Below are 14,611 nucleotides of genomic sequence, written 5' to 3'. Positions count from 1 at the left end.
TCGTATCACCAAGACATTCATAATGAATTGTATAAAGCCTTTCCAGAGCAGAACAAGGACCATGTTACCACTGACATTCTCCATTGCTTCTGGGTCCTAGGGGAAAATCTGATAATAAGGATGATTGTGGTGAACAACATCCAAGTTCTCCAGCATCCTGTGCTTGTTTCAACCTGACAAGGAGATGATTGTAAACTAAACAGCTTATTTGGTCCAATTCCACTGAGATGAAACACACAGCATATTATGTGATCACATCATCTACAGACATATCCTGACCTGCATTTGGCTCTGTGTCACATGACTTACCTCTTTGTGGAGAAATTGTTTTGGAATAAGACCTCTGGTTGACTGTGTGAGTGTGTTACCACAGAACCTCTGAGGCCCAGTAAAGGAGAGGATTCAATTCAAAGTTGGACCAGTATTCTCTCTCTAGGAGTGCATGTTTTATATGAATAAGAGCTCTCACTTTCTCATGTCATCTCAAGGCTAAGAAGAATATTTCCCATGAGCTGCTTTCTCTCTAGTGCACAAAGGGCAGATTATTTTTTAAGTCAAACCCTCTTCACCCTGAGAGATTTCCAAATAAGACAGCATGTTACCAAGCTATCTTGCAAATGATGTCTGATGTCACAAGTGATCTCTGACAACTAAGAGACATTAGCAGAGAGGACTGTCACACTCACAAGGAGAGAAGACAGAAACACTACCATCTAGTGGCAAGAAAGCAGATAATTGAGGTGGTCCATTCAAAGCAGGGTTATTGCTTTTCCCTGGTTGCCTTTGTCAGTTGAAAACACAAAAGTACAGATGTGTGCACTCACCCACTGGAGACTTTGTCCATGCAGAGATTCTTCCCCAGCAAGTCACCGTCGCTCATGTACCCCGTGGTCTCCATGGCGATGCCCTCCAGCTCCTCCATCTTATCTGGCAGGTCCAGGTCACACACATTGTTACTCTCCTGTTCGGGTGTCTGCCTGCTGCGGAGGTAGCGCCCGCCCTCTGGGCTCACCATGCGACTGGCACTGCCCCGCGTCACTACCTTGTACCCATTCCCCACTGAGGGGGCGTCGCCTGCCTGCAGACGGGGGCTGGAGGGGCCCAGTCGCCAGGGCAGCGCTGGGTTGGGGCGGGGGGACAGGTTGAGCATGCCTCTCCCACTGACCTCTGTGGTGATGCTGCTGTCAAAGGTGGTCTCCAGGGTGCTGGGGAGAGAGAGGGAGAGAGAGAGGGGGGGGTAAGATTCAGGTTCAAAATTGCGCAGACATCTGATAGGGGTTGTCACGCCAACAAACCAGACACAAAAGCAACTCCTGCTGCGAGAGGCTGTGGTGAGTCAGGAGCCAGACATGAACAAGTCCCTGTCCAGGGCAACAGCTGTCACTCAAATAAATTGAAGGGTTGTTAAGGGGGTGAGTGGGTCAGGAGCCTGCTGAAACAAACAGCATAGACCAGCATACATTTCAATATGGTGGTCAGTGCTGGTCAGATGCTGGTCAAGCTGGTCTGACCAGCATCGTCTAGCTGGTCAAGCTGGTCTAACCAGCATGGTCTAGCTGGTTATGCTGGTTTACCAGCATGGTCTAGCAGGTTTTGTTGGTGACCAGCCTTCGCTGTGATTTGGACACTGGTGACCAGCCTTCGCTGGCGTTTGGACACTTGTGACCAGCCTTCACTGTGTTTTGGACACATACCAGCTTATGCTGGTGATGCTGGTATGCTGGTGACCAAGCTGGTCCATGCTGGTCTATGTGGTCCATGCGCATCATTATCATATTTCCCAGCATTCTCTATTGCAGTTGATTTTTAGAACTGTTTGTTTCAATCTCTTTTTTGTTTCTTGTGTTTTTGATTAATTAATCTTATAGTAAACAAAGATAAATAACATGCTTTCAATTTTTCTAAACTAATCCAATCTGTTAGTTGGATTTATTGCACCTGTTACTGAAATGGTTGTTTCAGTTTAGATGGTTTGAATAGTATCATTTATCATTCTTTCTAACCCTGGCAGTCATTCTGCATACATATTATGGGTGAAGAAAAGTTCAAATTGTTGGATATCCCCACTCTGGCTAGATTCCAATAGGAATTAAACGTCACTTTGCAAGCCAGCATGATGTGACTTTATGCTGGTTTTGCTGGTGAGCAGCATAAGTGTCCAAAACACAGAAAAGGTTGGTCACCAGCAAAAACACAGTGAAGGTTGGTCACAAGCAAAAACACAGTGATGGCTGGTCACCAGAAAAAACACAGCGAAGGCTTGTCACTATCAAAACACAGCGAAGGCTGGTTATCATGAAAACTCAGCGAAGGCACCACAAAAACATAACGAAGGCACCACAAAAACATAACGAAGGCACCACAAAAACACAATGAGGCACCACAAAAACACAATGAGGCACCACAAAAACACAATGAGGCACCACAAAAACTCAGATAAGGCACCAGCAAAACCAGCACCTATGCTGGTCTATGCTGTTTTTTTCAGCTGGGGAGTTACCACTCTCACTCTCTGTGACAAACTAAAGATCAGACTGGTCAAAATGGCAAAAATAAAATACGTTCAATATGCAAAACAATAAATGTAAGGGGTGGAGAGAGAGAGAGCAAGAGAGTGACATGAGATGAGCCACTTCAACATGAAAAGCTACATTTACATGCACTTCAAAGAGCATGTCAATCAAAACCCCATTAAAATGAATATATACTATGAAAATGTTTGTTCTGACTGAACAATCCTACTAGTTTAACTGAATTGTTCACTCCCATATGATGCTAAAGAGAGTAGAAATGCTTTTGGCATTGTAAATCAGCCCACCAGGAGTGCTTTTCATGTATGTTCTCCCCTTTTATCGACTTGGGAGACAAAAGCAGCTTTTAACCCAGTGCTGGCTGACCACGGGGGTCCAGTCAACCCCTCTGAGACGATTTCACGGCTGGCCTCAGGACGAGGCGACTGGGCAACACATCAGATTCATCAGACCAGAGACAAAAGAGGATGCCTCCAGATCAACATCTGCTCTACCAGTCCAACTGCCAATCAGGCGAAAGCCTTTAGACCCTAAGGCAGACTCTGTCATGTAGACAAGCTGGGATCCAAATGGTTCACATGCCACACATAATGGTCCTCATTTTGAATGCTTCCTTCCCACATCAATCAAAATTAATTTCATGTTTTAGTTTCACCCTGCTGTTCTTCTGCCCTCGATAATAGATCGCTGATGCATTACTGAGCATAAAAAGACCATAATATTAAATGCTTTGTGGAGGGCACTGCAAAGTAAGTATGCAATCATGTTTGGGAAGTGCGGAGCCAAACCACTCAAATAAACTTCTCCATCCATAAGAGCAACAAAAATGACACATACACACACACACACAACATGGGTGAGTAATGAGTGACTCCAGTCCCCTGTAGATCAGTTGGTAGAGCATGGCGCTTGCAACGCCAGGGTTGTGGGTTCGTTTCCCACGGGGGGCCAGTATGAAAATGTATGCACTCACTAACTGTAAGTCGCTCTGGATAAGAACGTCTGCTAAATGACTAAAATGTAAATGTAAAATGTGCTGAAGCAAGGTCAAGGATCTACCTGTGGCTGATCTGTGTTCCCCTCAGGCTGGACATGGTCTCTTCCAGGTTCTGCCTCAGATCGGCAATGTTCTTCACCGTCCGCAAGCGCCTGGCCTCAGGGTCTTCACCTAGGAGTAGAGGGGGTGGGTCTGTTAGAGACAGCCTACCGGAAACAGCTGCTATGTCAAACAACACACGTGGCACAGGCTTGTCAGGACATCATCAGAAATGTGCATCTTTCCTCCAAAGGTACCCATTAACACTTGAAACAGACCATTCACAACCAGAGGGTCCTAAACATTGCATACTGTACTGTAGCTCCTTCAGGGCCAATCAAAGCCCAAACCAGAAAAAATATACATACAAAAAATATATGATTTCTCGATGCTTTTGAGGAAAGAAAACATTGAAAAAGTCCTTAAGATCAGTCAAAACTGTTTTTTCCTTCCTGGTGCTGTACTGCACAGTATACATGCTGGGAAGGAGAAAAGCTTGGCCAGCTAATACACCCATTCACGCTTTTTCCAAATAAACATGAGCTGTAGGTGAGTGGAGGGTGTTGCTGGGTAGATTAAAATGTTTTTGCCTCTCATGAGGGGGGAGGCAGGGGAGGGGGGGCAAAGCTCCACACACGCTGCCGTGACATGGAAACGTGGGCTAGAGAGCTGAGCAGCGCTACCAGTCAAGGCATTCCAGGGGGGCCATGGAGGGAGCACAAACGAGCCCATTCACAGGGCTAAACCTGCCCTTTACAACACCACTAAATCCTTACAGGCAGCCCTTTGATGGAGGGATTGTAGAACTTTTCTCCCGTTTTAATGCTGACCTCCCTTGATGAAGTCCCTTTTCACGTCAATTTCACTGAGAAACATAACGGTGAGAGCTGACAAAATGTTTAGCGATCAGAATAACAGTAACATGCTCTGAATGCTTTGAGAGCATTAACAAACATTGTTCTGCTAATGAAAAAACACGCATCTAGTCCGGGAGGTCTGGGACGTTAAAAGGTAAGCAGCGACAAAGACCACAGGCAGAAGGCAGTGGGGGCACACACAACCCACGCATGCACACACACACAAACACTTACTCTCGTGTTTCTCATATATCTCCAACATAGTGAGGAGGATCTCCTGGTTCAGTTGAGCGATGCCGTCCCACACACAGGTCTGCTGCAGGTGCACCTGGTACAGTCGGCTCTGCCTCCGACTGGACACATAGTTCTCCTCCCAGGTCACATGCTTGGTTCTGACCTTGGTCCTGGCTGTCTGCCTCAGGGTCACAGGGTCACAGCTCTCTGCCTCCCCTCTTCCTGGACTCTCCAGAGTCTCCCCAGAGGTGTTTAGCTCACTGGCTGGTCGTCTAGTTTCATCTGGGGTTGGTCTGGTGGGGATGGGGATGTGACAGACGGGGTGGCTGTGCTGGCTGGAGCTCCCCATGGTAACACTGCTCAGGGACAGCCTGGTCCTGGTTCTGTCTCTGCTGTGTCCTGCATCTCTGCCACTGGCTCTGCTGGGTGAGGAGTCATTGCTGCTGCCATTCTTACCAACACCCTCCTTGTTTCTGTGAGGAAGCATTTCTTCTCTCTCCATGTAGTCCTTACTAGGTGCTCCAAGTCTTTGACACTTTGCTAAGTCCTGTCCGGTATTGCCACATCCTCTCCATAACACGTTAGGATACGGATCGGAACAGAACGTAAGTAAATGCTTGTTTTCTTGAAAATCCTTCAGCCCCGAAGTGACAGAAAGAGAATGATGTAGCTGACACAACTACCCCAGCGCTGCCCACTCCTCCTGTGGCGACTGGTTTTTCTGGAGAAAGGCCTCTCCAGCCATCCACAACACACACACACAGTTCTTGTGTGTGGTGAGGAGCCTTGGCAACTCTATGACATCCACAGCCTTTAACATGCAGATGAGCTCTTTCTGTTCCATTCAGTCAGCCCCTGGCGTTTTCTCTCCCTCCTGGCTGCCATGGTAGACATAGAGACACAGAGCCCGGGCTGGGGCTGCCTCAGGACAAAACTCCATCACTTCACCAGTCAACTCCAGGGTCAAAACAAGCCTCTCTCTCCACAGTCACTCAACAATTCTTGCAATTCATAAAAAGCTCAATAAGAAAACAGTGTTTCACTTTTCTTTATTTTTCCATCTCAATATTTTTCTGTTTCCTGTGTGGCAGCAGAGCAGCTATCCAAATGAACAGTACCAACCAACATAAACCCACTTACTTCCTGGCTGACAAATTCAGAGTTTCCAAGAAATTTTTTCCACTCACTCTGTATGCAGCATTAACAGTGATGTTAATTGCATTCAGACAGACTGTGTGGGCCTGCCAAATCATTGGGAACTTTGAGGCAATATCTCCGATCCATTACGAAGAGGCTAAAAAGAATCCACAGGGAACTGAGGCTTTTGCCCTCCATGGTGGCATTTTGATTCAGTCCTCGCTATAGAGTATTGACATGTATAGCCGGGAAGAGAGACCCTCATTTGTGCCTGGGAACAATACCAGGCTGAAAAAATAGTTTCCATGGACAGGATCCTTTGACGCTAATGAGAGTTATCTGTCTATTTACCACCAAAAACCGCACTCAACAAGCTGTATAAGGCCATAAGCAAACAAGAAAATGCTTTAATGCAGGAAAACTTAAATCAGTTTTACCTCATTTCTACCAGCATGTCATGTGCAAGCAGAGGAAAAAATACTCTATACCACCTTTACTCCACACAAAGAGACGCTTACAAAGCTCTCCCTCGCCCTCCATTTGGCAAATCTGACCATAATTCTATCCTCCTGATTCCTGCTTACAAGCAAAAACTAAAGCAGGAAGTACTAGTGACTCGCTCTATACGGCAGTGGTCAGATGACGTGGATGCTACGCTACAGGACTGTTTTGCTAGCACAGACTGGAATATGTTCCGGGATTCATCCGATGGCGTCGAGGAGTATACCACCTCAGTCACCGGCTTCATTAATAAGTGCATCGACGACGTCGTCTCCACAGTGACCGCACGTACATATCCCAACCAGAATCCATGGATTACAGGCAACATCCGCACCGAGCTAAAGGCTAGAGCTGCCACTTTCAAGGAGCGGGACACTAATCCGGACGCTTATAAGAAATCCCGCTATGCCCTCAGACAAACCATTAAACAGGCAAAGCGTCAATACAGGACTAAGATTGAATCCTACTACACCGGCTCTGACACTCGTCGGATGTGGCAGGGCTAGCTAACTATTATGAACTACAAAGGGAAACCCAGCCGCGAGCTGCTCAGTGACGCAAGCCTACCAGACGGGCTAAATGCCTTTTATGCTCGCTTCGAGGCAAGCAACACTGAAGCATGCATGAGAGCACCAGATGTTCCGGATGACTGTGTGATCACGCTCTCCGTAGCCGATGTGAGCAAGACCTTCAAACAGGTCAACATTCACAAGGTGGATTACCAGGATGTGTACTCAGAGCATGCTCAGACAACTGGCCAGTGGCAAGTGTCTTCACTGACATTTTCAACCTCTCCCTGACCAAATCTGTAATACCTACATGTTTCAAGCAGACCACCATAGTCCCTGTGCCCAAGAACGGCAAGATAACCTGCCTAAATGACTACTGTCCCGTAGCACTCACGTCTGTAGCCATGAATTGCTTTGAAAGGCTGGTCATGGCTCACATTAACACCATCATCCCGGAAACCCTAGACCCACTCCAATTCACATACCGCCACAACAGGTTCACAGATGACACAATCTCAATTGCACTGCACACTGTCCTTTCCCACCTGGACAAAAGGAACATCTATGTGAGAATGCTGTTCATTGACTACAGCTCAGCGTTCAACACCATAGTGCCCACAAAGCTCATCACTAAGCTAAGGACCCTGGGACTAAACACCTCCCTCTGCAACTGGATCCTCGACTTCCTGACGGGCAGCCCCCAGGTGGTAAGGGTAGGCAACAACACATCTGCCACACTGATCCTCAACACGGGGCACCTCAGGGGTGTGTGCTTAGTACCCTCCTGTATTCCCTGTTCACCCACGACTGCGTGGCCAAGCACGACTCCAACACCATCATTACGTTTCCTGACGACAACGGTGGTAGGCCTGATCACCGACAACGATGAGACAGCCTATATCGGAGAAGGTCAGAGAACTGGCATTGTGGTGCCAGGACAACAACCTCTCCCTCAACGTGAGCAAGACAAAGGAGCTGATCGTGGACTATAGGAAAAGTAGGGCCGAACACGCCCCCATTCACATCGATGGGTCTGTAGTGGAGTGGGTCAAGAGGTTCAAGTTCCTTGGTGTCCACATCACCAACAAACTATCATGGTCCAAACACATGAAGACAGTCGTTGAAAAGGGCACAACAACGCCTATTCCCCCTCAGGAGACTGAAAAGATTTGGCATGGGTCCCCATATCCTCAAAAAGTTATACAACTGCACCATCGAGAGCATCCTGACCAGTTGCATCACCGCCTGGTATGGGAACTGCTCGGCATCCGACCATAAGGCGCTACAGAGGGTAGTGCAAATGGCCCAGTACATCACTGGGGCCAAGCTTCCTGCCATCCAGGACCTCTATACTAGGCGGTGTCAGAGGAAGGCCCTAGAAATTGTCAAAGACTCCAGCCACCCAAGTCATAGACTGTTCTCTCTGCTACCGCACGGCAAGCTGTACTGGAGCACCAAGTCTAGGTCCAAAAGGCTTTTTAACAGCTTCTACCCCCAAGCTATAAGTCTGCTGAGCAATTAATCAAATGGCTACCCGGACTATTTGCATTGAAATTTGTTGGTATCCTTCCCCAGATCTGTGCCTCGACACAATCCTGTCTCAAAGCTCTAATGACAATTCCTTCGACCTCATGGCTTGGTTTTTGCTCTGACATGCACTGTCAACTGTGGGACCTTATATAGACAGGTGTGTGCCTTTCAAAATCATGTCCAATCAATTGAATTTACCACAGGTGGACTCCAATGAAGTTGTAGAAACATCAAGGATAATCTATGGAAACAGGATGCCCCTGAGCTCAATTTTGAGTCTCATAGCAAAGGGTCAGAATTCTTATATTAATAAGGTATTTTTGTATTTATTTTTTTATACATTTATAAAAACCTGTTTTCGCTTTGTCATTATGGGGTATTGTGTGTAGATTGCTGAGGATTTTATTTTTATTTAATCCATTTTAGAATAAGGCTGTAAAAAGTCAAGGGGTGCGAATACTTTCCGAAGGCCCTGTATAGTCTCGTTATTGTTATTTTATTGTGTTACTTTTTTTACTTTAGTTTATTTAGTAAATATTTTTGTAACTCTTATTTTCTTAAAACTGCATTGTTGTTTAAGGGCTTGTAAGTAAGCATTTCACGGTAAGGTGAGGCACATGTGACAAAAAAAAAGAATTTTGATTTTGATTTGATTTGAAATTTGTAGTTCACAATACTCTCATCTTCTTAACTACTGTCTTTTACCAGAACAGTAAAAAAAAGCCCAAAGAAAAACCGATACGGAAATTGAAGTCTCAAAGCACAGTATGTAAATGCCCTGTTTCAATCTGCATGTACAGTGTGGCGGGAATCTCTTGAATAACCACTCAGCAATCACAAATTATCTCTAGTATGCTTGGAAAGATATGAGATTTAACCAGTGAACAGACGTTGTGAGGTTCAGCTACACATATACTGTACATCATAGTGAGCCAGTCTTACCTGTGAGGTCATCCAGGGAGTTGTGTGCTGATTTGCTGTAGGCTGCAGTCTCTCTGTGACCCTCCATTGACCCTGCTGCCTCCATCATCATGTCTGCTCTGGTCACATCTGGCTGAGACCTACAGGACAAGACAGCAACAACAAGACAAGGAGGAGAGATGTCACAGAGCCCTCTCTCAGTCTACCTCTCTGTGCCTCTCTCTACCTCTGCACTCCATCAGGAGTAAACAGTTGCCAGTGAGTATATGTAGCTCAGTCCTCTCCAATTAATCATTGACTATAATTGAAGCTTATACAGATTCCTGACAATCGGTAAAAAGGTTTGTCATGTGGTATGTATAAAATGTTTGACATTGTGGTATATTCCTACTATCAAACTATGAAAGCTAAAATTCTGTACATCAAAGTAGGCATAGTACCTGTACATGAATGGTGCAACAGTAGCAGTGTTGGGGTGGTTGTATTGCTGCTGAGGATGAGGAAGCTGGACACTGATGGTATTGCTGGCTGTGGTAGCGACCGGGGGTACTCCGTTGGTGTGGTGATGGTGAGACCTCCCTTCAGAGGGGGCCAGGCTGGAGCTTCTGTTGTCCAGCTGGCCCTTGTGCACCGAGAGACCACCACCCCCACCGGCCCTCAAACTGCGGGGCCTCTCTCCATCTCGACCAGAAGAGGGCGCCCCTGAGGTCTTACCTGCCTTGGACCCTGGCTTTGGTATTCCACTGTGTGCTGCTGAGGCTGAGCTCTCCTTTTTGCCACTGCCAGCCTTGCCTCCTTTTGGGATGACGCTGGTGATCTTAGCATTCCTCTTGGGCTCTGCTGCGTCTGTACCTACTCCCTCCTGCCTGGTGTCGTCCCTGGGTACCTCCTGCTCTGTGACTGACCCCCACTTGGAGCCTTCCTCCCGGGCCTTGTCTCTCTCCTTGGACCTGGCCTTGTCTTTCTCCTTCTCTCCAGTCTTCAGAGAGCTCTTCCTGGTGGTGAGAGCCCGGCTGAAAGTGCGCTGGGCAATGCCCTTCAGAGCCAGTTTGGGGCTGGTCGCCATGGCGCTGGGGGGCCGGGAGTTCCCCTCTGCCTCTTCCAGGGGGTCCACGCTGGTGGGGTGCACCTCCATCGCCGCGGTTTCCTGCCCCGTCGGACTGTCAGTCAGGACTCCAGCTGCCTTGGAGGCTCCTTTGCTGTTGAAAATCTTGAGTTTCTCCAGCATGGACTTCTGGGCAATGACTTTAGGGGGGACATCTAGGGGCGGGGCCACGGGCTGCCTGGTGGGAGGGTCCTGCTTGACGGACAGCATGGAGGAGGTGGCGCTGTGCTTGGCGTTCAGGGACTTACTCCTCCAGGGCTTGCTGTTGTTGCCTGCATTGGGCTGGGGGATGGAGGAGGAAGAGGAGGAAGAAGAGTAGCCATTGACGGGCCCTGGAGACAGACCGTGATCAGTCATGATGGGAGAGGCCGTGGAGCTTCTCTCTGTGGAGATACACAAACAGAGGCAGGGAGAGATGAGGGAGGACAGAGTGTCTGCTGTAGATAAAGATCTCTCATTGAATAGCTGTAGTTGGGATAAGGGATGGACCATCCCTGACAAAGCCATCGATCACGTGACACCATTCATTCCTATATGAAGACTCAGTAGCGCATTGAAGCCAAATTAAGTCGGTTAAGATGGCATCTCATGGAGACATAACATGCACAGTTCGAGCTACTCCAGGAGGTAACGTTGCAGGGTAGCTCAGTGCTGCCCCTTCTCATTGAGTAACTCAAGTTGAAGGCCGACCGGAGTACTGCAGGCTGCCATTAGAAACTAAATTATCCTTATAACGTCTTCTGTGTGCAATTTTTGTATAAATTGGTTCAAGGACATAGATCTGGTGTATTAGAAGCAATTATTGGTACCATGATTGTCTTCTAAACATTGACCATGAAGATTGACCACGAAGATTGATCACGAAGATTGCAATTTTTCCATTCACTATAATGGGGGATCCTGTTTTCTGCCTGCCTGCCTGCAGTACCACAATCAGCCTTGAACCTCCGTGGCTTCAATGAAAGGGGGCAGTCGTTCTCACCTGGGATGAACTCTCTGCTGAGTCAGTCAGTCAGTCACTCACACTGGCCTCCATGGCTACACTGGGCTTCACACAATACTGATCTAATGCAATACAACATTATTACTCTGTGAATTACATGCTGAGTAAACACATACTCTATCTACAATTTGGTATAACAGTCATGAAATACACTCCAAAATTGCAGTGCAAAATTATCTAAATATTAATTGCAAACAGTTCTGAACCAAAAAATACATATTTCTCAGTATAATTTAGAGTACACCAGCAATCTTTAACATGCAGATATTTAATTATCAATTAGCAGGAAAATCTATTGTTATTAATATTCTTTAAGCATATCTGACCTACCTCTAAGTCCAGTAGTCTACATGGGCAACAACTAGTAGGGAAACCAGTTTCAGATGTTAATCCACTCTAAGTAGGCACACTTTCAGAGTAAGCCCAGCCACATACTTGTCCTTTTACTATGCCTGAGGGGAGGTGTATAATGTAAGCAAAAATGTACTGCCACAGCTAGCAGACGTTTACATTTCAAACCCAAACATCAGCGACGGGTGGTGTACAGTTTAGAGAGCAAGCTATGCAGAGTACCTGGGAGGGAGAGTCAATCATGAAAGCCTGTCTGTTCTTGCCAACTCAACACCAGTGACCATATACAACTGTCACACACACAGCTCAGCTCACAAATAACGCTCTAACAATGTTGAGTTTTGTAACACATACATACAGTAATTGCACACATACATAGCTCAATTCCCTTAGCTTATACACTGAGTGTACAAAACATTAAGAACAGCTGTTCTTTCCATGACATAGACTGACCAGGTGAATCCAGGTGAAAACTATGATTCCTTATTGATGTCCCTTATTGATGTTAAATCCACTTCAATCAGTGTAGATGAAGGGGAGGAGACCAGTTAAAGAAGGATTTTAAAGTCTTGAGACAATTGAGACATGCATTGTGTATGTGTGCCATTCAGAGGGTGAATGGGCAAGACAAAAGATTGAAGTGCCTTTGAATGGGGTATGATAGTAGGTGCTAGGCGCAACGGTTTGTGTCAAGAACTGCAGCGCTGCTGGGTTTTTCACACTCAACAGTTTCCTGTGTGTATCAAGAATGGTCCAACACCCAAAGGACATCCAGCCATCTTGACACAACAGTGGCGTCAACATGGGCCAGCATCCCGGTGGAACGCTTTCGACACCTTGTAGAGTCCATGCCCCGACGAATTGAGGCTGTTCTGAGGGCAATATGGGGGTTCAACTCAATATTAGGAAGGTGTTCTTAATGTTTTGTACAACCAGTGTATGTCGTTTTTAGACCTCAGAGGCAGCATCGACTTGATTTGTTATCAGGCTCACTTGTTAAGTTCTGCAATAATTCACAACATATCTGTATATATTCATAACCCTGGCTAGAAAGTAGGGTGTTTTAAGTGCAACATTTATCAGCAGTGTTACTCACCAGGTTCTATTGTATGATAACAGTCTCCAACAAATCCTTATGCGCAACTCAACACCAAACATTTTACCCCCCCAAAAAGTGTTTATTCTTCCCCAACAAATGTGATCTGCCTCATCCACTGACACTTACTCATGATCCTGACATATCCCTGGGATACCCAGCAGGTGTCCTGGCCTCTGTGTCCACCACTAGGCTCTGGTTTACAGGTCAAATCTCCAGAGACACTCAACACCCAGTTAGTTACACCATATACTCAGTAGCTTCAGACGCTCCACATACTTCTCTGTGCCGTATAATGGTGTGCTTACAGCTACCCAGCCAGGCAGCTGTTCCAGGGTCTGTCTAACAGTGAAGTGCAGTGAGAAACTGTTAACATTCTCAATTACTAGACAGGCTCACAGTGTTTATGTGGAACCCTTTAACGTTCATGAGAATTTCATTTCACCTCAGTCACTCGCGGCTACATACAAGTGTTCTGATCTACCTGGTGTAACTAGAAAAACATTGGATAACTGTGTCTTTACAACCATTCACATCATATAGTATGACAGAATTGAGGTGAACAAGATTTTGTATACAGAATATGGTGAATTCATTGTAGTCATCATGTCTCCATTCACTGCCTAAGGAAATACATCTACATTGTGCATGTTTAAGTGAGTTAGAGAGTCTGCTCTGGTTCTTTAGACACTGGTAGTCCCGTGTAGCTCAGTTGGTAGAGCATGGTGCTTGCAATGCCAGGGTTGTGGGTTTGATTCCCACGGGGGACTAGTATGAAAATGTATGCACTCACTAATGTAAGTCACTCTAGATAAGAGCGTCTGCTAAATGACGTAAAAAGTGAAAGTTCCTTCACATGTATAAACACAAATAAAACACCATCCGGGCTAATCATCCAGTCCTGTTCTAGCGGAGAGGAACAACACTAACTTCAACAAATCAAATCTCCTATTGACTGCAATACAGTACACATTTTGTCGAGGACAGACAGACACATAAACAACCTACAGCCAAGCTCTAACTTTGACTGTTTCACTAGCGTTATCCTGTATCCCCCCCAGACTGGAAACGCCAACAGAACTGGTACCTGGCATGGCAATACCAATGACGTCATTGCTGGGCAACCACCATGGGATGGTCACTCAGAGACACTCACCCTCTCAGATGATCCTTGATTGACAGGTCAGGAATGACAGTGGTCATTGTATAGTTCCAATCAGGCTTCTATCCTCTCCGAGAAGTGAACACTAACCATTTCTGATTTCCGTAAAACTCTCACTATGTCCTTTCTACCAGAGATCTACACTTAACAAGCTAAGAGGCTATCTCTCTCTCTACAATATCTCTCTCTCTCTCTACAATATCTCTCTCTCTCTAAAATATCTCTCTCTCTCTACAATATCTATCTCTCTCTACAATATCTCTCTCTCTCTACAATATCTCTCTCTCTACAATATCTCTCTCTCTACAATATATCTCTCTCTCCACAATATCTCTCTCTCTCTACAATATCTCTCTCTCTCTACAATACCTCTCTCTCTACAATCTCTCTCTCTCTCTACAATATCTCTCTCTCTCCACAATATCTCTCTCTCCACAATATCTCTCTCTCTCTACAATCTCTCTCTCTTTCTACAATATCTCTCTCTCTCCACAATATCTCTCTCTCTCCACAATATCTCTCTCTCTCTACAATATATCTCTCTCTCTACAATATCTCTCTCTCTCCACAATATCTCTCTCTCTCTACAATATCTCTCTCTCTACAATATCTCTATTTCTATTTACAAGACTCACTTT

The 14,611-nt window shown here is 46.0% G+C and overlaps 1 protein-coding gene across 1 annotated transcript in view; it reads right to left on the bottom strand.

The window, feature by feature from the left end:
* The window catches only part of LOC121576904 (neuron navigator 2), a 125,949-nt gene that overhangs the window by 96,063 nt on the left and 15,275 nt on the right, over positions 1 to 14,611 (bottom strand). Inside the window, 4 exon segments of the mRNA XM_045223568.1 lie at positions 825 to 1,205; positions 3,591 to 3,699; positions 9,278 to 9,396; positions 9,697 to 10,744. Coding sequence (XP_045079503.1) covers positions 825 to 1,205; positions 3,591 to 3,699; positions 9,278 to 9,396; positions 9,697 to 10,744 — 1,657 coding nt within the window.

This window comes from Coregonus clupeaformis, chromosome 11 (genome assembly GCF_020615455.1).
Source record: "Coregonus clupeaformis isolate EN_2021a chromosome 11, ASM2061545v1, whole genome shotgun sequence".
Lineage (NCBI taxonomy): Eukaryota > Metazoa > Chordata > Actinopteri > Salmoniformes > Salmonidae > Coregonus > Coregonus clupeaformis.
This window is presented reverse-complemented; position numbering and strand designations above follow the sequence as displayed.